Genomic DNA, 23542 nt, shown 5'->3' with positions numbered 1-23542 from the left:
AGAGCGTTATGCTGAAGAGCTATAACTGACGCTACTATGCGCTGGCCTCCCCTTTATAGCTTCCGGTTATGCCTTCACATCTATGTCATGACGTAACACCAATCAGGATTGGACTAGTTTCATTCATACTTCAGATGCGTTGATGCTTAGGGAGCATCCCCAATTCGTCGTTTCGACGCAGTGCGAAGTTTCCTCGATATAGGGGAACTGTTGCTTGAAAAATATTCATGTGTCATGACTTAATCTTTTGAAACCTTCTATCTCCCCAACCAGTTTCCGTTCAGTTCCCATGGCAGAGAGCTGTTTTTCATAATGGCGTCCCTTATTATATCAAGTGAGTTTTGCTTCATACATTCTCATCTCCGCTATGACACTTCACGCTACTCATTTGATTTCCCAAGGTGTTTAGTTTTGCATCAGAATAAAGCAGTTGCACAGTCACCCTTTCTAAAATACCCATAGGTCTCCAAAATACTTAAGCCATTAACAAGTTTAGGGTTCTGTAAGATAAAAAAAAAAGTTTTTGAAGGGAAGTCTCTTCTGCTCACCAAGGCTGCATTTATGTAGTCAAAACTACAGTAAAAAGTAGCAGGTCATATATATATATATATATATATATATATATATATATATATATATATATATATATATATATATATATATATATATATATATATATATATATATATATATATAAATGTCATTACTGTCACTGTTGATCAATAAAAAAAGAAAATCTTACTTACCTTTAAACTTTTTAATGGTAGTGTATAATTACTCATAATTCCACATAGTATTCATTAACAAATTATTGGCTAAGAAAATGTGATCTCCTTCAAATAAGTGTGAGAAACGTTCCAAATCTTTCTGTTATTTTCATGCTTCCATTTGACAGAACCCAAACCAGGGAATTGATATTAATATATATATATATATATATATATATATATATATATATATATATATATATATATATATATATATATATATATATATATATATATATATATATAAATGTCATTACTGTCACTGTTGATCAATAAAAAAAGAAAATCTTACTTACCTTTAAACTTTTTAATGGTAGTGTATAATTACTCATAATTCCACATAGTATTCATTAACAAATTATTGGCTAAGAAAATGTGATCTCCTTCAAATAAGTGTGAGAAACGTTCCAAATCTTTCTGTTATTTTCATGCTTCCATTTGACAGAACCCAAACCAGGGAATTGATATTAATGATTATTATGAATTATGTTTCAGCCATGAGCAGCAGACTACCTCGTGGGATCATCCAAAGATAACCCAACTATTTCAGTCAATGGGTCTGTCCTTTTTACCTGTCAGTCAATGTCAAGCATTCTGTCATTCTCTGTGTAGTTCACTACTTTAAATAAGTACAACATTTTAAGTATGCAGATTTCTCATACATGGTATTTTGCCTAGCATTAGTTTGAAAGGTAACACTTTAGAATAATGGTCCATCGTTAGTGAAAATAGACCATCGTTAATAAAAATGTCGGGGTAAGGAAAAGAATAACCTTTGACGGCAATGTACAGGAGCATCACAAGCTTTGGATTCTCTCCTGGCAATAAACTCAAGCTCCTCTTCTCTTTCATCAAGATCCTCTGCCATTTCTCTTTTAAAAAATCTCGTTTTAGACTCTAATTCATGACCGGTGTTTTGTTTTGCTTTATTCTCTGTACTTCTGCGTTCACCAATACTGCTGGAATAATTGATGGAAGTTAGATATTTTAGTCTATAAACTTTTAAATATGGATATTATTCTTACACAAACGTGCCTCTTTGCTGCAGAAGGCCTTTATTAACCCCTATTAGCCATGTGGAGCAGTTATATAATGGATAGATGCACTTTTATGGACTTCAACAACAACAACAAAAGAGGCAACAATTCACTGCCATTATAATACTTGGATTAGCCAGGACCTTTTTAATATAACTCCGTTCGTCTGAACTCTGAAAGAAGAATGTCATAAAGACTACACCTAGGATGACTTGGGGGTAAATCATGGGCTAATTTTCATTTTTGGGTGAACTAACCCTTTAAGTAATTATTGATTACCTAACAAGGAACTATTTGCTAAATTTGATATTAGTTAATGATTAGTTAAGCTTGATTCTATATTAGTGAATAGTACAAACCAATTCCAAAAACAATTGGGACATTGTACAAATTGTGAATAAAAAGGGAATGCAATCATTTACAAATCTCATAAACTTATATTGTATTCACAATAGAATATAGATAACATATCAAATGAAAGTGAGACATTTTGAAATGTCATGCCAAATATTAATTCATTTTGGATTTCATGAGAGCTACACATTCCAAAAAAGTTGTGATAAGTAGCAATAAGAGGCCGGAAAAGTTAAATGTACATATAAGGAGCAGCTGGAGGACCAATTGGCAACTTATTAGGTCAATTGGCAACATGATTGGGTATAAAAAGAGCCTCTCAGAGTGGCAGTGTCTCTCAGAAGTCAAGATGGGCAGAGGATCACCAATTCCGCCAAACCTGCAGCGAAAAAAAATGGAGCAATATCAGAAAGGAGTTTCTCAGAGAAATATTGTAAAGAGTTTGAAGTTATCATCATCTACAATGCATAATATCATCCAAAGACTCAGAGAATCTGGAACAATCTCTGTGTGTAAGGGTCAAGGGCAGAAAACCATTCTGGATGCCCATGATCTTCAGGCCTTTAGACGGCACTGCATCACATACAGGAATGCTACTGTAATGGAAATCACAACATGGGCTCAGGAATACTTCCAGAAAATGATTGTCGGTGAACACAATCAACCATGCCATTTGCTGTTGTCGGCTTAAACTCTACAGGTAAAAAAGAAGCCACATGATCCAGAAGCGCAGATGTTTTCTCTGGGCCAAGGCTCATCTAAAATGGACTGTGGCAAAGTGGAAAACTGTTCTGTGGTCAGACGAATCAAAATGTGAAGTCCTTTTTTGAAAACTGGGACACCATGTCATCCGGACTAAAGAGGACAAGGACAACCCAAGTTGTTATCAGCACTCAGTTCAGAAGCCTGCATCTCTGATGGTATGGGGCTGCATGAGTGTGTGTGGCATGGGCAGCTTACACATCTGGAAAGGCAGCATCAATCACAGCATCATGGCTGCGTAGAAGAAGGATCCGGGTACTGAAATGGCCAGCCTGCAGTCCAGATCTTTCACCCATAGAAAACATTTGGCGCATCATAAAGAGGAAGATGCGACAAAGAAGACCTAAGCTAGTTAAGCAACTAGAAGCCTGTATTAGACTGAATGGGACAACATTCCTATTCCTAAACTTGAGCAACTTGTCTTCTCAGTCCCCATGACATTTACAGACTGTTATAAAAAGATGAGAGGATACCACACAGAGGTAAACATGGCTGTCCCAAGTTTTTTGAGATGTGTTGATCCCATGAAATTTAAAATCAACATATTTTTCCCTTAGTTATATTTTTCTAAGTTTAAACATTTGATATGTCATCTATGTTGCATTCTGAATAAAATATTGAAATTTGAAACTTCCACATTGCATTCTATTTTTATTCGCAATTTGTACAGTGTCCCAACTTTTTTGGAATCAGGTTTGCAGTATCTGAAGTGTTAATGTAGAATTATTCATTAGTTCTGCATTACTTCCTGCACAGTTACTTATTAACGACAGGCCATTATTCTAAAGTGTTACCATTTTAAAACAAAGCTTATCTAGAACTTTTCTTTTTCCTAATGTTTTACTCTCTGTGCAGCCGATCTGAGTCATGTGCGTTTCTCCGCTTACCGCACAGCTATGAAGAGCCGTCGGCTACAGAAGGCCCTCTGCTGTGAGTGATGCCTTATCATTTACGTCTTATACTTCTTACTTTGCAAACCAAATTATGGTACTTCTGTCGGGGGTTTTGATCCATTGCAAAACCAAATTTTCTAGCACATTAATCATTGCATCGCAAATCACAGTCAGTGTGAACTCCCTGCAGAAGACTAATACAAACATGAAATCTTGATCTCTCTCTGCTAATTTTGTCAGGAACTTTTGGGATGTCTATGGTATTCTAGCTATGGGACTTTGATCTTCGAAACTGCAGTAAGATTTTTGAAAGCATTAGAGCCAGCAAGCAACCTGCTGATAACATTTGTACAGTACAAGCTGTGCAGAAATAGCCTGCAGTCAGGTTGGTTGGATGGTGTTTTTGGTAACAGACAGCAGCTGCGTTTTGCTTAATATCTTTGGATGTGGGTAATGTTGAGAAAAGGTAGTTGTTGAAACGTATAATTGGTTGCAAATCTGATGAATGTTGATAAGAAATATAATTTTTTGCTGCCTTTCCACTTGGGAATTTTTATTACACACCAACGGATAAGTAACGGTCTGGTGACTTTCATTAAAATGCACTGAATGGAATTCATTGTGGAGCCAGAAATGAGTGGAGATGAAATCGTCTGTCTGTTTCAGTGGACCTTTTGGAGCTCAGCAGAGCCCAGAGCGTCTTTGATCAACACAAACTCATGCATAATGGGCAGCTACTGGAGATTCCAGGCATCATAGACTGTCTCTGCACAATCTATATTGAACTTCAGCAGGTGCATCCAGATCTGGTTAATGTCCCTCTGTGTGTGGATCTGTGTCTCAACTGGCTTCTAAAAGTCTATGACAGGTCTGTATGGGTCTTATCTTCAAAAGAGTGGCAATAAACATACAGTATTTAGTCACACTGGTTAATTCACCAAAAATAAAAATTCTGTCATTAATTCCCCACCCCCATGTTGTTCCAAACCCTTAAGACTTTTGTTCATCTTTCGGTCATCAACACAAGATCTTTTTAATGAAATCTAAATGAAGTCCCCCAATTGACAGCTACACTACTACCACTTTGACTTTCTTCAAAAAGTGATCATAAAACAGATTGAACAGATTGAATTTAGGCTTTTATTCAAATATATACATTCATCAGCTCACACATCAGTTGTGGTAAACAGAAGCTCAAGCATGTTCACTTGACATGTGAGAACCAATGAGGTTCATTCTTGTGTTATGCAGCACATTTGAGCTTCAGCAAGAACCAATGAGGTTCATTCTTGTGTGACGCAGCACGTTTGAGCTTCAGCAAGAACCAATGAGGTTCATTCTTTTGTTACGCAGCACGCTTGAGCTTCAGCAAGAACCAATGAGGTTCATTCTTGTGTTATGCAGCACATTTGAGCTTCAGTAAGAACCAATGCGTTTGAGCTTCCTAAAAAGGTTTGTTCTCGTGTGTCAAGCAGTTTCAGTTGAGTTTCTGTTTATGTTCGCTGATCAATGTTTAAATGTGAATAAAAACATTTCGACTAACCTCTCATTTCATATGGATTAATTTTACGATCTTTTTATGAACTTTTTGAAGAGTCAAAGTGTCAAAGTGTGTCACTGTCAATGAAGGAACAGAAAGCTCTCAGATTTCACCAAAAAGATCTCAAGTTGTGTTCTGAAGATGAACGGAAGTCTTAGGTTTGGAATAACATAAGGACAGTAAGTAAGGACAGAATTGTCATTTATGGGTGAACTAAGCCTTAAATTACACTTAAAAATGTATGAATTTTGTATTAAATAACAAAATTTGTGGCATTTATTAAGAGAAGTAAATAAATAATATGTGTAATTTATTTGAAAGAATGACAGCATTAGTACAGCTAAGCAAAAAACTTAAAATAAATAAATAAAATAATCTCATGACCTCTACTGAGATTGACCATTAACCTCACTGTTCTTTTGTTTAATAGAGGAAGAAGTGGAAAAGTTCAAGTGCTGTCCATTAAGATCGGCTTGTTTTCTCTTTCAAAGGGTCCCATAAAGGACAAGTACAAATGCAAGTATTTTAATATTGAATATATAGCATAAAAATATTATATTGTGTTTTATTAATTCTCAATTTACAAATTAAGCTATGTGTGAGATGGCTTCTTTCTTCCAATTTAATATTTGTGCAAAACTTTAATTTCAGTGTCTTTAAAAGTCTCAGACCCACTGGGAGTGGAATTCAACACTGTCCTTTGCTCTGACCCTCACAAGACATTTATAAATGTGATCTTATGTTCAAAATCTTACACTCTCTTGGTCGGATAATGTAACAACACTCTCTAGGTTTTGCTCCTGTTGTCCTCCACAGATCTGTTCGCTCAGGTGGCCAGCGATACAGGGCTCTGTAACCAGAAGCAGCTGGCTTTACTGCTACACAACGGCATTCAAATCCCAAACCAGCTCGGCGAGGCGGCCGCTTTCGGAGGGAGTAACATGGAGCCCAGCGTCCGTAGCTGCTTTCAATACGTGAGTTAACACTGACTGCCTGTTTGTCACAGAACGAGATAATGAGATCTTTTTAAATCAGTTATTTAAATCTTGTTTTATATCAGTTGTTTTAATCTCTTTTTAAATCAGTTGTTTTAATCTCTTTTCATATCAGTTGTTTTAATCTCTTTTTATATCAGTTGTTTATCCTGGACAGCAATGAGATTGAATCGAGTTGAAATGGAGACTTGTGTGTCAGATCATTAGTTTGTTTCTACTAGTTTTATGAAAGTTCCCCATTCTGTTTAAGGGTGCGTTCACACTTGTAGTTCGGTTCGTTTGGTTCTTTTGGTCCGGACCAAAAAACAAAAACAAACATAATAGTCCTGGTCCGCTTAGCGTTCACACGGGCATTTTTAACAGCGAACCTAAAGTTACCGAACCAAAGGCACAGGGAGACGGTCACAACCTGATTGGTCGGCTTATATGACGTAGGAGCTCGTTTACCGAACATTCAAAACAATGCTGTGTGCGGATTACACGCGCGGGCATTTTATGCGTGTACATGGTATTATTTTTTACCAGAGAACTCATGAAGAGCTCATGAAATGTTCAAAACATTCAAAACAACGCTGTGTGCTGGATTAAACGCGATCATTTTATGCGTGCAACACATTTGGCATTATTTCTTACCAGAGAACTCATGAAGAGCTCATGAAATGTTCAAAACAACGCTGTGTGCTGGATTAAACGCGATCATTTTATGCGTGTACATGTGGCATTATTTTTACCCGCTGAGAACTCATGAAGAGCTCATAAAATGTTCAAAACATTCAAAACAGCAGCAGGATTTCCTCCGTTGTGCAGAACAGAGACGGCCGTTCTGTCGTCTGTACCTGCTAATAATGGGCAACACAGGAACTTTGATGAGAAGAGCCAGGTATGCTTTTTGTGTGTTTTTTCTAGCATTTTCGAAACATGCTCGTCTGACCAAATATTGATTAGGCACTTCCTCGTTGCTCCACGTTTGCCCTCTAATGTTAAAGTTACTCATTTTGGATACACCGATCTTTCCGCGTCGTCAAATCAGCTGCATTATGCGTCGCATCTTGTGACATTACGTCCAGTTTTTGGTCCGTTTACATGTCTTTGGTCCGTGTTGCGTTCATATATCAATCGAACCGCACCAGAGTTCGTTTGGAAGCGGACCGAGACCCATCTTTTTAGCGGTCTCGGTCCGCTTGTTTGGTGCGCACCAGGGTTCGGATGGCAGCGTTCACATATGTTCAAATGAACCGCACTAACCGAGCAATCGCACCAGGGTTCGCTTTAATCGAACCAAACATGACAAGTGTGAACGCACCCTTAAAGGTTCCTAGTTTTGTTTCGGATTCTCCTACAATAGGTTTAGTTGCATGCACCCAAGGTAAAAAATGAAATACAAAACTCTCAAAATATGCACTGCAGCATCACCTCATTTCTCACAGTGTCAATAAAGGCCATGTCCACACTAAAACATTTTATTTTTAACGTTTATTTTTCTCTCCGTTTTTGCCTTCCGTCCACACTGAGACAGCGTTTTAAGTCAATGAAAACGTATCGTTTTGAAAACGCTCTCCAAAGCGGATAAATTTGAAAACGAAGTCTTTGTGTCGTAGTGTGGACTGTGAAAACGGAGGCTTTTTAATACGATGACGAAAACTCAGTGCCTTTTCTTGACATTGCCGCAAAATTTCAAAGAGTAAATAAACGAGTAGCGGAAATTACGCAAGTCGAAGCGTCTTGGATTTGCTCATGCGCAGTACGGGGATGTAAACGTTTTCAGACGTTTCAGTGTAGATGAACATTTTTTGGAAAACGATTGAAAATGATAGTGTGGACGCGGAGCGTTTTTAGACGAAAACTCTTTTTAAACGTTTATAAATTTATCCGGATTAGTGTAGACGTAGCCAAAGAATCCAGTCTCTCTGAACCCCTCCTTTCTGAGAGCCTCCTTTGATCTGTCATGTGTAACGACAATGACTTATGAGTTTAATGTCTCGGGGAATAATTAACTCAAAAGGGATTTAATATTCAATATTCATGAATTTATGAATATAATTTGCTAGTCGTTCATTACGTATTAAAATTTCCCGATAGGGAAAATTGTTTAATTAAATACAAGTAACCCTTTACGGAATTGCTTGAAATTATCCTACTAAGTTTGTCCTGCAAATTAGTTATAGACTTTTCAAATCAATTCTCAATAAGGGATTACTGCTTTACGAGCGCATAATAAAGATTAACTTTACTGATCAGGACAAGTTCAATATTTCAAATGGTCATACAGTTTACTTTACTAACATAGTAGCATAAGCAGTTAGGTAACGTTAGATCGTAAGTTTCATTGACTTTGTGTATGTGGAAGAACAACAGACTCAACTCATTAAATGTCTTTTGGAGGTTTAATAAACACAGACTAAAAATAACACTACGATTCACACAGAAAGTACACACTAAATATGCATCAAGAGAGTAGAAATATAGATATAATGAAAGAATACATAAAAGAGAATAATGAATAGACTGAAATTAGAGAGAGATAAAAGAGAGAGAGAGATGGGACAAAGAATTAGGGATAAGAAGCAGCTTTCCTTCAGTTAATCAAATACAACCTTCACGGAGTTAACTTGTCCCAACGGGAAAATAACACACCCTCTTAACAGCAGTTTGAATTTGGAAGATAAGAATACTTGCTCTAGTTGTGGCTTCTCGCGTGTGTGCGTGTGTTCCGAGTTCAAATGTCCTGCGTGTCCGGTGGTTCTTTCCGAGGTTGGGAGGGAAGCAGCTGTTTTCTCTAGCGATGCTTCGTGTTCTCCTCCTGAAGAAGGCCCTTGGGGCTAGTAAGTTGATGAAGCGAGGAGAAGAGGATTGTTGAAGATCGGATTGTAGAAGAGAAGATTTTTGGAAGAGCTGAGGCCTGCTGGCCCCATAGTGTGGTGGGCCTCGGTTTCTGGTCCCACACAGCACATGGCTCTGTGTCTGGAGCCCCTCCCTGCTTGGAGGGACGTGTTGGTTCAGCCAGGGAGAGAAGACAAGAGAGTTGGAGAAGTAAGAGATTTTCAGAAGAAGCGCGATTGTGGTCTCCACTGGTCTTTTAAGACAATTAATCCACGCCCCCTTCTGGGTAGTCTACCCAATCCAGAGGGTGAATTCTGAGCGGGAAAAGTTCTCTTTGTCTTGGTTTACGACCTGCTTTGCATGTTTCTGAGGTGTCGTAAAGGGGTGTTGATTTTGTATGGTTTTACTCCCAAGTTTGCTAAACATATTAATGATACATTTCACAATCCCATTTTGTGCATCGTTGAGTAAGTCGAAATAGGAATATTTAGATATCAAACACCTTATGGCTGGGAGGTATTAAAGCAGAGATACATTCTTATACAGAAATACAAGCATTTAAAATAAACTTACATTGTTTCTACCCCATGATTGAGTAGGCATGAGTCAAGGAGCATGCATATATGAGGTTACCTGAACTAGTAAATTGTTAAGACAAAGACAAAAAGATGCAAAATACCATACAGAAGAAACATTTTACAAGACAGTTATGTGTTTACATATAATGTCCTGGGGTGCATGTTCATTTATAGATGGTTTGTCTATAATTTGAGGCAAAAGCGGGTGTGTTACAAGCTTCGTGTCTTAAACTCTTTGTGAATAAGACACTCTTCCTGTGGCCAAATTCTTTTGGGCCATAAAACATCTTATCAGATGGTTTCCAGGGTAACAGAGAATCTTTCTCTGTTGTGTTGGGGGAAGGTCTGTTACTAAGCACAAAGCATTCAAAACATATTTGTTAAATGTAACTGGCGATTGTGTGTTTGATTCGCCTGAGTCGCTACACATGATTGGTCTACCGCTTACAGCACATGTTGGAAATAAAACACCCATTAGGCTACTATATCTTAAATTCAGCTCTAGAGGCTTCCTCTGCACTTGATACACAGTAATATGAACGGTAACGTAAATTGTAAATCTGTTTTACTGTATCAATACAATAAAGACCACAGGCTGGCATTATGCAAATATGTTCGAAACCTGCAGGATGTAAGAATTGAATTAGGACTCAATTTAGGCTGTTCAGAATGGTTAACAATAACTTCATGTTATGCACTTTGCTCTTTGAAACGTTGCAGAAATTTTACAGTTGTATTGCACACTATATGAAAGATAATACCTAAAAAAGCATTTAAAAAGCATTTTTTGAATTAGCTTTTATTTTTTTATTTAAATTTTGACTTAAATTGTAATTTTTTTATGTGCTTTTGTCATTTTGATTTTTTTTTTTAACATTTCTATTTTGATTTCATTTTCTTTTAATTCAGTTTTAGTTTTAGCTACATTTTAGGTTTTATTTATTTCCAGAATTGTAGTGCTTCAACTGAAACTTATTTCAGTAATCTAATCTCTTTAAGTCATTTGTATTTTATTTCAGCTTTATGTCAAGTAACAAATATGTTTTAATAATTTTAGTCTATAAACTAAGAGATATCAAAAATTTGCCAAAACACCAGTGTGCGCATGAAAATTTCAATATAATGAACTCAAATATTTATCATCAAATACTTCTGAGGCCAAATGAGCTACATTCAGCCACATTTGTTTTAGGCTTAAATGGGATCACTGTGAATTGGTGCTAAGAAAACCGATAAACAGACCTATTTTCAGTACAAATCTGTGAGAAACATCTGAGGTTCCTCCGGGTTCCTCCACGTCCATCATTTGGTCAAACTTATTCAGTTACACCTCATTATATAACCATAACAGAATAAAAATAAAAAACGCTATTTACTGAGGTAGTGAAAAATCCTACGCATACATTAATAAATTACAATCTTTGACAAAAAGGTTAACTGATGCAAATCAAATGAATGAAATTCTATGATTCATAATTCAGGTGGGTGAGACATTATATATTCCTAAAGGGAGCTGCTGAACGGATGCTCAGGCTTGTTTATGTGGGGATAGGGGCTCATCATTACACATCAGTGAGTTTTGACATATAAATAAATGATGAACTGACTTTTAAGAGTGGCAGGCCCGCCAGGGGATTTACATTGCCACTTTCAGGCGGTTAGCGGTCGGTATGACAGCTGATGCACAAGCTACCGAGAGATATTTAAATGAAATCCACTTGATTTGTGTGCGCGCATTCCCATAATATCAAATGATGGAGTGCTTTATGATCTGAACCACATCCATTGGTATAATGGAGTATTTATAAATCCGTTCAGCTCTCCTGAAAGCCGCCCTGGACGGGGCCTCCAATACTTTACTGTTTTACTTGGGTCACACTGGAGCCCTTTTCATTTAATGTTGCATGTAATGAAAGACTCTCGATAGCCCTGCCTTAACTGGCCTGCTGTAATTGATTCATAACAGCAGTAGCAGTTTTAATGCCGTGGGGGAGACACAAATGACCACAATTGGCCCCATTTGCCTCACTTCAAAATTACTAATAGATCCCTTGCCCTCGGGCTAATAAGGCTGTGATGGGATATTATAAGTTTTGGGTTGTAGATGATACGCTTCTGAAATGATAAATAGACCATCGGAGTGCTTTTATACTCAGACAGCTCCATTATAGTATGTCATGCAGTGCATTGCAGTAATGAATGAGGAGTTTGTCTATGCTTGCCGCTTTCAGGTGGGCCGTGATGATGTCATCGAGCTGCAACAGTTTGTGGACTGGATGCATTTGGAGCCGCAGTCCATGGTGTGGTTGCCTGTACTTCATAGAGTCGCCGCCGCAGAGACGGCCAAACACCAGGCCAGATGTAACATCTGCAAAGAGTGTCCCATGGTGGGCTTCAGGTAAAAAAGTCAATAATGAAATTATAATATTTAGGGTGGAAATGCAGAGTTATGCCCCGGCTGAGGACGAAATTCCTAAATGACACTCTTAAATAAAACATATTCTTTCAAAGGCTTGATTGTGTTTGTCGGGTGCACTTTAACATGTGTTCATGCTTCGTTTTTAAACAATTGCATTATTTCTCATATATTTTACCTTTATTCTACACTGCTCTGTCCCTCCTTGTAAAAACTTGTCTGATGGTTTCCGGTTTCTACACTCTAAAAAATGCTGGGTTAAACAACCCAAGTTGGTTTGGAAATGGACAAACCCAGAAATTGGGTTGTTTTAACTCTAGTAAATGGACCCATTCAAACAACCCAATTTCTGGGTTTGTCCATCACCCCAAATTGGGTTGTTTTTAACCCAGCATTTTTTTGACTGTATGAAGCCAGTCTCTCAAAAATATGCAATGGGCTCGATTGGTTAGCTGGCCCAGTGTGTTGTGATTCACTAACTGCCTAGTGCACCGGTAGTCTGTAAAGATTGTGGATCTATAGTGGTCGCCACTGACCTTTTGTATTTTTAGAACGATTACACTCTAAATAATGCTGGGTTATTTTTTAACCCAAAATGCTGGGATAAGACTGTTGGGTAATTTTTGTTGGTTTATTTGATCACATTTTAAACACCATTGGGTAGTTTCAAATTTCCAGTCGTTGGGTTAAACCTGCTGGGGCAATGCTTTTGTTTCACGTGCTTCCCGCCTTGATTCGTTTAAATTCGCTCCCAAACTTTGAAAGGACAATGCAAAAGGCAAAGCCACTGATTGCAGGTGTTTTAAGATAAGTTCATATATTTTAATTAATAATCATTTTAATTAGTATAATTATAGTTTGTTTGTTTTTCTTCGCGGCAACAATTCTTAAGCTTACATCATGACGTTAAGACGACAAAAGTTTTACCTCAGAATCCGATACGTTAGGCATGTGAGACGATAGATTAATACAGTTTGTGATTACACAGAACCATGATCCCCTTACGAAAATTAAACATGGTTGTATGTAGGGATGTCACAAGTACCGGTACCAAGTATATACTGAAATGTTAAAAATTTGACTGTATAGCATCGACTTACAAGTAGACTATTCGGTCCCGCAGCTGCGTTCAGTCGCGTCACGCAGGGCTCCAGACTGTAGCCGAATATATACGAGTGTCTGTGTATATTACATATTTAAATATTACTCTTCCATGTTTTGCGTCTCTGTGTGAATAACGGGGGCGCGTGTCATGAACACAGAAGGCCCTATCTTGCACCCAGCGTGACTTTGTACACCGACGCATGTGTCATTCCTATTTTGCACCCGCGCAAAGTGCGCTTTTCCCTCCACAGAAGCACGTCGCTAAACTAGTGAATGAACTTGCGCTCCCTAGGCGGTTCAGCGCAAAATAGGAGGCGTGTTCCGGCGCAAACAATCCCTGGTGCTATTTTGCTGTTCCATTAAACAGTTGCGCCACTGACCAGAAAAAACCTAGTCTAAAGTCAGTGGCGCGCACGTTGTTCATTATGCTATTTTAAGGGCGCATGCTTGACCAAAATGTAGCCTATAGCGTGCACAACGCGCATACACTTTGCTCATAAAATCTACACAGATGCAACTAAAAAAAAAAATATTAACACATTGTGGTGTGCCACGAAGATGTGAAAAAAATAGGCATAAATCTAGCTTACAAATTATTCAGGCTTATTGTAGTAATTAAGGATCAGACCTGTTTGCCCAATAGTGGCAAGACATATATGTATATAAGGACATCTGACAAATTGGTTTGTCCGTCAAGAACCAGGACAAAAAATCGACTGAAAAAAATAAAAAACTGTTTAACCGACGCTATTTTGGGTGGGTTTCTCCCATCCCCATACAACACAACTTCTCTGTCTTTCACTCCCTTACGAAAGGAAAATATATTTACCAATATATTAGTTGAAATATATTTTAATATATTGTAAATATATGGAATAATATATTGATGGTATTATAAAATATATTATATATTCATGTAATATATTGCAAAATATACAAATGATTGCCGCTTTCAATATATTGCAATATATTGAAAGATATAAATATTAATTCCCATATATGTTAATATATTTCCAAATGTATTGCATGAAATTTTCCAATATACTGCAATATATATATTTGTTTCGTAAGGGCTGCTCTTACAAGAACATCAGTCACGTCGGCTGTGAACCGCTCCTGGCGTGCGCCTGGTAAATACGCCATAATAATAGCAATCCATAATGGAACTTGCGCACCTGCTTTTAAAGGGAATGTTGGATGCCGCTCTGATTGGTTTATTCACGTTACGCCCAAACCACACCTATGAATAATGAAGCTACTTCAGACCAACCCATTTTAGATTTGCGCCGAACGCAAGAGCCATTTATCCCGCCGGGAAAATAGCAACAGCGCCGAGACCCGCCCACAATTTACTTGCGCTCCGCTTTGACACTTGCGTTTCAGATTGTTAAAATAGGGCCCAGAGACTATAAAGTCACGGCAACCCGTCAAAATAAAAGTTTGATTTAAATTTTAATAAATTGACAGACTATGTTAGGTTTGTAGTTGTCATTGTTGCCAATTTTAACACATTTATGGATTTTACCATTTGTCAAGCAATAAAAATGATTGTTTTAACAGTCTAAACATGCATTCTTCTTTTGTTCTTTCCTGATTGTCTAGTTTTACAGTAGGCTAATGCACAGGAGATTTTTTTAAGAACAACCCAGCAAGAATAACCCAGAATAGCAAATCCATTAATGGTAAAAAAAAATTGACTACATTTTGGGTTTTCTCAACAGCCCAGTCTGCTGGGTTAAAATGCCACTGGGTTCATTTAACCCAGCATGTGTTGTTCTGTCCAATATTTACCCAGCGCTGGGTTGCCAATTGGGTTGTTTTTAACCCAGCCATTTTTAGAGTGTATATCCAAATATCTGTCGCAAGAACTATTAACCCAAACGAACACCAAACACTGGCTTTACTATAGTAGCCAAATCAAACACAGAACCATATTTAGCATGCCTGTAGATAAACAAGCATGTAGATAAGCAATACATAAAAGCTCTAATCAAAGAATAATTTACACTAATTCCAAGCAAGTTCGCTGTTGAGATTTAAAAAAAAGTTTGTAACATTAGTTGTTTGTCGGATAACATTAAGTATGAATGAACATTTCACAAACTGGTTTGCAGTGCCAAACAGCGTTGTCATTTGTTTACTTCCTTGCTACAACGTACAATTAACAATACGAATTATTACAGGCAAACACATAGATGAAAAATAAATCATATACTTACAGGTTATGGCCCGTAAACAGCCATCTTTCAGGACAAGCTCTTGTGCGAATCCTGCATTGAACTTGCGATGATTGTGAGCTTTCCTCTGTAAAATGTGCAGCACAGAGAGCGAGATTTGGGTAATAATTATGAGGGACCAAGTTAAAAATACATTTTAACCATTGATCCCCCTGTCCCTAGGAAGGCTGAACCTGCAAACTGGATGAAAATAACAGCGTTTCGTCTGCATTGCGGCAACAACACTTCAGCCTATTCTCCACAGCAATAAAAAATGGCATCGCCCCTCTTATTTAATATTCTTAAAGGAGGGGTTTATTTAAATATTGGGGTTAGTGATGTCAGCAACCCTAGAGAACAAGTTAATAGTAATACTTGTTAATAATAATGATATAATTACTTTTTTTTGTTAGTCAAACAGTCGCCCACTGTACCGATTTGAAGTGTACTGCAGAAAAATCATGATATCAAAAGTACCATGTACCAATTTAAGCTATTTTGACTTACTATATATACCCCCGCTTTAAGACTAGGGTTAAGGTAGTCCCAGACTAAAATGCATGTTTGAGCTGTTTTAACTGAACGCAGCTTGCACTGGCATTTCTTAAAACATGTCCGTGCGATTGTTTTGTCTCAAGATGCACACCAGTAATGTTTTTTCTAAGGCACATAAACTACTTAAATGCTCTAACTGAACAAAGGTCTAATACTGGCTTAATCTAAGCCCTGTCTGTGAAACCGGGCCATTATAATACAGTGGCGCCGATATAAACTTAGCCCGTGGTCTCTTGCTGGGGATGAAATCCCAGAACCGCCCCTGGCAATAGCAGAACATATTAGCTGTTACAGTGTGGAATATCTGTTTGTCCTTTAGGTATCGAAGTCTAAAGCATTTCAACTACAACGTGTGTCAGACGTGTTTTTTCTCGGGAAGGATTACCAAGGACCATCATCTCAGCTACCCCATGGTGGAGTACTCCACCCCTGTGAGCAGCTTCATCTCTCTTTGCTTTTATTTCAACAAAAATGATCAAATGATGTTTGTTTTTATATGGTTCACTGGGGGGAATACAGTAATTAGGGGGCGGAAAAAGGGCTGCAGCCTTGTCACCAGATAAAGAAGAAGACAGAAGATGAAAGATTCAAAATATATACAAGGATTAAATTCAAAAGCAGGTACGAAAACATAATGTGTCCACCAGAAACACATACAACAATGACAGCCAAAGACTGAAAACAGCACAACTAAATACACAGATATATTTAAATGATATATGTAATGACAGGTGAGATGATTAGATGAGTGTCCATGACAACTGATGACTGGCAGGACAATAATGCTGCGTTCACACCGTGTCGTAATTACCGTATTCTCAAGATGACAACACTTGACTTTACATTCGGAGCTGCTCACATCCTCGGACTGGGATTTATACGTTTTTATGGCACTACTATCAACGAGTGTGTGACAACTTTTAATTTTCTGAAGGGTTTAAAAAAAAAGAAAAGAAAGAGGCCTGTAATTTTCCTCATAGGTACCCTTCAACTATGAGATGCAGAATGATAACAATATTCCAGAAAATCACATTGGCTAATTTTTAAAGAATTTATTTGCAAATTATGGTTGGAAAATAAGTATTTGGTCACCTACAAAAAAGCAAGATTTCTGGCTCTCACAGACCTGTAACTACTTCTTTACGAGGCTCCTCTGTCCTCCACTCGTTACCTGTATTAACCCTTTGACATGTACGATCACATATATGTGATTAGAACGTTCAGTGATCAACTGCCAAATTGCAAAATCAAAAATTCTAATCTGCTTTAGCGTGTTGACTGGTGATGAGCCAGAGACTGAATGAGTGAGAGGGGCCATAATGACGACGGCCGAGTTGCGTTTGCGTGCTTCTAGTAAACACAGAAACTGGCGAACGGCGGTCTTTCGAATCAGCTTTGACCACGACTCTAGAAGACTTGGAGTTAAGCTTTCCTCTGAGAAAAGAACAAAGAACGACACTGAAGTCATTCTTAAAAAGGGAAGATGTGTTCTGAGTTTTGCCGACCGGATACGGCCAATGTTTAATCTATCAACGAGCTCTGTTTCACCTTCGTCTCTGTTTCACCTTCGTTGCTCTGGTTGGTTGTAGCGCTATCCTATCGCGTGCAGAGGGAGTTTGAAAGACAACCGTTTATCCCGCCCCTCGGATTGAGCCCTGTCAATGGTGAGTTTCCAGACCAAACATCTTGATGTGGGTCTGGCTTGTCAGGCTAACATATATCAGGAGGAATGGATGATCTTGTGTTGTCAATCCAGCAGCCTCCAACTTCCTGTCAGTGTTGAAAACATTATGGTGGCGCACCGCACTGCCAACAGCCCGGGATAACTTATCGATCTACAAACATATAATTTTTTTTTTATTATTTACAAGGAGTTTGCTTGCATGTAATTAATTTAGTCAGTAGATATTTTGTGTAAAAATAATAAAAAATAAATTGTTAAAAAACTCACGGCAGGCTGCCAGTCTGAATATTTAGAATGTACGTGCGAAAGGGTTAATGGAACCTTTTTGAACTTGTTATCAGTATTATCAGACACCTGTCCACAATCTCAAACAGTCAGACTCCAAACTCCACTATGGCTAAGACCAAAGAGCTGTAAAAGGACACCAGAAACAAAATTGTAGACCTACACCAGGCTCGGAAGACTGAATCTGCATTAGATAAGTAGCTTGGTGTGAAGAAATCAACTGTGGGAGCAAATATTATAAAATGGAAGACATACAAGACCACTTATAAATAAGTAACAAAGGCTACCATCAGTAACACATTACGCAAATCCTGCAGTGCCAGATGTGTCCCCGTGATTAAGCCAGTACATGTCCGGGCCTGTCTGAAGTTTGCTAGAAAGCATTTGGATGATCCAGAAGAGGATTGGGAGAATGTCATATGGTCAGATGAATCCAAAATAGAAATATTCGGTAAAAACTCAACTTGTCGTGTTTGGAGCAGAAAGAATGCTGAGTTGCATTATACCTACTGTGAAGCAGGGGGTGGAAACATCATGGTTTGGGGCTGTTTTTCTGCAAAGGGACCAGGACGACTTATCAGTGTAAAGGAAAGAATGAATGGGACCATGTATTGTGAGATTTTGAGTAAAAAACCTCCTTTCATCAGCAAAGGCATTGAAGATGAAATGTGGCTGGGTCTTTCAGCATGACAATTGTTCAACGAAGGAGTAGCTTAGTAAAAAGCATTTCCAGGTCCTGGAGTGGCCTAGCCAGTCTCCAGATCTCAACCTCATATACAATCTTTGGAGCCAGTTGAAAATCTGTGTTGCCCAGCGACAGCTCCAAATCCTGCTCTAGAGGAGATCTGCATGGAGGAATGGGCCAAACTACCAGCAACAGTGTGTAAAAACCTTGTGGCAACTTACAGAAAACGTTTGACCTCTGTCATTGCCAGCAAAGGGTATATAACGAAGTATTGAGATGATATTTTGTTATTGACCAACTACTTATTTCCCACCATAATTTACAAATGGATTTTCTGGATTGTTTTCCCCCATTCAGTCTCACATAATTGAAGTGTACCTGTGATGAAAGTTACAGGCCTCTCTCATCTTTTTTAGTGGGAGAACTTGCACAATTTGTGGATGACTAAATACTTTTTGCCCCACTGTGTTTATAATTAAAGAATTTAAACTAAAGGAATTAAACGTTTCAAGCATTTTTTTCCCCTGTCTTCCATCAAAGCACTATTAAAAACAGCAAAAACAATTTTGCAAATCAAACACAATGATTTATTTAAGGAATATAGTAGGAAAACAGTAACAAAGAAACTGTAACCAGTAAATATCTTCAAGAGAGGGCTGATTTAGTCAACTAAATAACCTAAACACAAAAAGATGCAAAAATAACCACCCAACCAACTTCCTCTGTAACTCAATATAAACAGGAAAAAAATATACAAAATAAATGGCGCCCACCTCCCAACAGCTTCCAGATAAAAAAAAAAAAAAAACATGAAATAAGTAATGAAACACAAGAAAATAAAACTTGCCCTGCACTCATGAAATAAAAGTGAAAAATCCCTTAACAACAGAACCTCCCCTACAATAATGTCACACACAATAATATGCCTTACACAGCACTCTTATTATAAATATGTATTTTTAAATATTTTAAATAAAAACTTTTTGTATTCTTTATATATATATAATTGTTTTTCCTTTCTGATTTTACCAAACCTAATCACACCCCAGACCCTGCCACTGTAATTCTTCATGCACAACAGAACATTTCCCTACAGCTTCTGTGTTACAGACAACCTCTGGAGAAGATGTGCGTGACTTCACCAAGGTGCTGAAAAACAAGTTCCGCTCAAAGAAGTACTTCACCAAACACCCTCGGCTCGGTTACCTGCCCGTGCAGACCATCCTAGAGGAAGAGCATTTGGAGACGTGAGTTTACCCAGTGTAAATATTATAGGGGCATCTTTCCGGATGAGATCTAATTGAGATTTTGTGTTTTTGTTTGAACAGTGTCAGTCTCCTTAATTTATAAAGCCCTTTTTTTGTTTATTGTTTTGGCTCAGCAACACAGCAGCTCGAGGTCTTACTAGAACAAGGAAGTATGATCATATTAGACCAGTTCTGTCAACACTGTACTGGCTCCCTATTAAACATTGCATACATTTTAAAATCTTAATTATTACTTACAAAGCACTAAATGGTTTAGCTCTCCAGTAATTAAGCAAGCTCTTAACACATTATACTCCATCACGTCTATTGTGGTCTCAAAACTCTGGCCAGTTGATAATACCTAGAATATCTAAATCAACTGCAGGCGGTCGATCCTTTTCCTATTTAGCTCCTAAACTCTGGAACAGTCTTCATAGCATTGTTCGGGAAGCAGACACACTCTGTCAGTTTAAATCTAGACTAAAAACACACCTCTTTACTATGGCATACACATAGGACATTTTTAACTTACAGTATTCTGATAAATAGACTGGTTGTTAGGCTGCATTAACTAGGTCAGCCGGAACCTGGAACACTTCCCATAACACCTGATGTACTCGTTACATCATAAAAAGAGTGGCATCTACGCTAATGTTAGTCTCTCTGTTTATCCCGAGGTTTACTGCAGTCGGCCGGATCCAGGCCGTGTCCGGATCGGATGGTGGACCTGCACTTGACCAACACATCCTGTCTGCTAAGCTGTGTCAATAAGTGTCTCCTCTGAATTTGCCTGACCGGCACGTCATCCTCAATAAACCCGTCTCCGGTGTGACGACTATGATCTTTAGAATATTCATATTCTTGTGTAATCGACGCGCCATCCTCAATATAACCGTCCCTTGCGTTATACCCAGAAATTTTAAATATTCCAATCTAATATGATTTCTGACCTGTAAGGTGCCAGAATGATAATCTTACATGGTGTGTTAATAGGCCAGAGGAGAACTGGCACCCCGACTGAGTCTGGTTTCTCTCAAGGTTTATTTTTCTCCATCATGTCCTGATGGAGTTTTGGTTCCTTGCCACTGTCGCCTTTGGCTTGGCTTGCTCAGTTGGGGACTCTAAAATTATGATCAAATTTATTTAACTAAATATACAAATAAAATGAATGAATTGGATCTCATTTATCAACTAGCTCTGCTTCACGTTGCTCTAGTTGGTTGTAGCGATATCCAATTGCGTGCAGAGGCAAAATCAGAGATGGACAGTAACTAAGTACATTTACTTGAGTACTGTACTTAACCTGTTAAGCTGACTTCCAAATTTTGAAAAAATCCTAAGAAATGTATACTCAGACTAAAACAAATACAATTTCTGAATCCTTTGCACTAAAAGCATAATTATGGTCTCATTTGAAAGCAGACACCTAGCAGTTTACTGTAAAGTCAAAATGATAATATTTTTTATAATCAAAAAAAGCTATAATAAGCTTCAAAGTTTTGTAAAGTTATTAGAAATTGATTTGTATGAATATCTTTATGAAAATAAAATTGAAGTGGGCCTTGGAGAAATCTAGAAATGCACTACAGCTAAAGCCACAAGTCTGACCATGTTATATTTCAGATCTGAAGATGATCAGTCTAAAACTCTGAATTTTATTAAACGTTTTACAAGATCGTTTCATGTGATTTTATTTTGAGATATATCTGAAATATCAACTGATGTTTATTGCCACATCTTCTCAGCTTTCATTCAATCTATTGCCTCTATTGTTTAGAGGTGCAAACTGCCCCATTCAGTTTGTCTCCCCAACACACATTCACACTTCTGCGGACTGGTTATGGCTCTAATTATTATTCTTTTGTCTGCATTAATTACTAACGATTCTCTATTCAAACTGTTCTATTCAAACCTCATTTCTAAATCAAACCTCTCACTTTACCCTCACTGAGACTCTATCGAATGCATTTCGTCCAAATAAGCATTTCAGTAGATTTACATTTAGAAAATATTCATAAAAATAAGTATTTACTCAGTGGCAGGTGCATCTCTAGGGCACGCTAGCATGTTAGCTTAGCACACCAGCAAAACAACAATTTATACGATTAAAATCATGTTTTATTCAAAACTTGCTTCATATCACTTTATAATTTATATGTATTTTATTTTATATAACAATATGTGTATCTCATATAGCTTCGGGTCAAAAAATCTGACAGAAAATATACAATGCTAAAAGCTATGTGGAATTGCATTGCATTATAAATATAATCTATTATGAAACCACCCAACATGGCATAAAGAACACAGACCAACCATATATTGCCGCGATTGTGTGTTTATTGTCTTAAAACGTGTCTATCTGCATAAAATAGCGATATAACGATCTCAGGAAGCTGTTTTGGAAATGTCAGATACTTCTTGAATGTCACATGGTGTGTCTGTTCTTCGTGTGTTCCACATGGGGTGAATTTTCAGTAGTACAGCTTTCCAGCGCCCTCCGGCTGCCAGAATGAATTGAAAACACAGCATAACACAGTCTACTGCGCTCATAATCATACATCCGCGGATTTTGGATAAAGATTGAATAAATAATACTTCTCTGTATAGAAATTTGACTCAAACATGTGAGAATCTATCAATATTTCTCCACATCTGCACACATTTGAAGTAAAAGCCATGAGGGAAGTTGTTTTGTCGAGTGTCTTCATGACGACCAAAAGAGGAGTTTTTTATGAATGGGAGCAAATGACGCGCATTTTACAATCAAAAGGTAGCGACGCCCAAGATCATATTCATAACTCCTGACACATATTAACACATTACGGTCACTATACGACTTTGAGAATAAAACAGAGGTAAAAAAATTAAACTTTAGTCTTAGATCTTTTTAATGATGTATAGTTTGTCAAGGTAATTACTTACACCTGATAGTAATTTTGAGCTAATTTAAGCAAAGAGAGCTTCAGCACGTCCTCGTCCTCGTGACGGTTATCAGGGTACACTTTTTGAGTATCTGTACTTTACTGGAGTATTATTTTTTCTGGAAACTTATGACTTTTACTTCACTACATTTAAAGGGATCCCCTGGTGTTGAGACTTGTATGGCTTAATATAACATAAATGATGTCTCTAACTGAATTATGTAGTAGAAAACCCATGAAAGATCTACGTTATTTTAAAAATCGATTTTATATTTGGACCATGGGCGGCGCCATTTTGTTTGCGTTCTAGGTTGATGACGTAGAGTGGTTGAACTCCTCAATCAGCTGGCATTACCCGTAGCTATTTTTACCACAACGCAACTCGAAAATTGTTTCAGAGTTAAACAAAACCAATGAATTCCTTTGTAATTATACTTAAAACACACTCAAACATACATGTGCACACAAACTCACCTACAAAAGTCACAAACAGATCGGCGGGCGCGCACACGCAGGCTCTGTCTCAATCGAGATGTTGGGTTGCTCAGTCTCCACGACAGGGGCTGAATCTGAAATCGACCCTATACCCTTAAATAGGGCATTATTTGAAGGGACGGACATTTGTAGTGTTGTCCGACACCATAGTGGACATGTTCGAGTGCAGTCATTCAGTCTCACGT

The 23542-nt window shown here is 37.8% G+C and overlaps 1 protein-coding gene across 1 annotated transcript in view; it reads left to right on the top strand.

Moving 5' to 3' along the window:
* Positions 1 to 19942, top strand: part of LOC137091571 (utrophin-like) — a 53080-nt gene extending 33138 nt beyond the window's left edge. The window contains exons 7-15 of the mRNA XM_067456120.1: positions 274 to 334; positions 1263 to 1324; positions 3776 to 3850; positions 4480 to 4681; positions 5784 to 5869; positions 6170 to 6327; positions 11978 to 12144; positions 16357 to 16468; positions 19802 to 19942. Of these exons, the coding sequence (XP_067312221.1) occupies positions 274 to 334; positions 1263 to 1324; positions 3776 to 3850; positions 4480 to 4681; positions 5784 to 5869; positions 6170 to 6327; positions 11978 to 12144; positions 16357 to 16468; positions 19802 to 19942 (1064 nt within the window). The remainder of the gene's footprint in view (positions 1 to 273; positions 335 to 1262; positions 1325 to 3775; positions 3851 to 4479; positions 4682 to 5783; positions 5870 to 6169; positions 6328 to 11977; positions 12145 to 16356; positions 16469 to 19801) is intronic.
* The last annotated feature ends 3600 nt before the right edge of the window (positions 19943 to 23542 follow it).

The sequence above is a fragment of the Pseudorasbora parva genome, chromosome 10, assembly GCF_024679245.1.
Source record: "Pseudorasbora parva isolate DD20220531a chromosome 10, ASM2467924v1, whole genome shotgun sequence".
In the NCBI taxonomy this organism is placed as follows: Eukaryota; Metazoa; Chordata; class Actinopteri; order Cypriniformes; family Gobionidae; genus Pseudorasbora; species Pseudorasbora parva.
The sequence above is the reverse complement of the archived record's forward strand: the minus strand, read 5'-3'. Positions and strand labels throughout refer to the sequence as shown.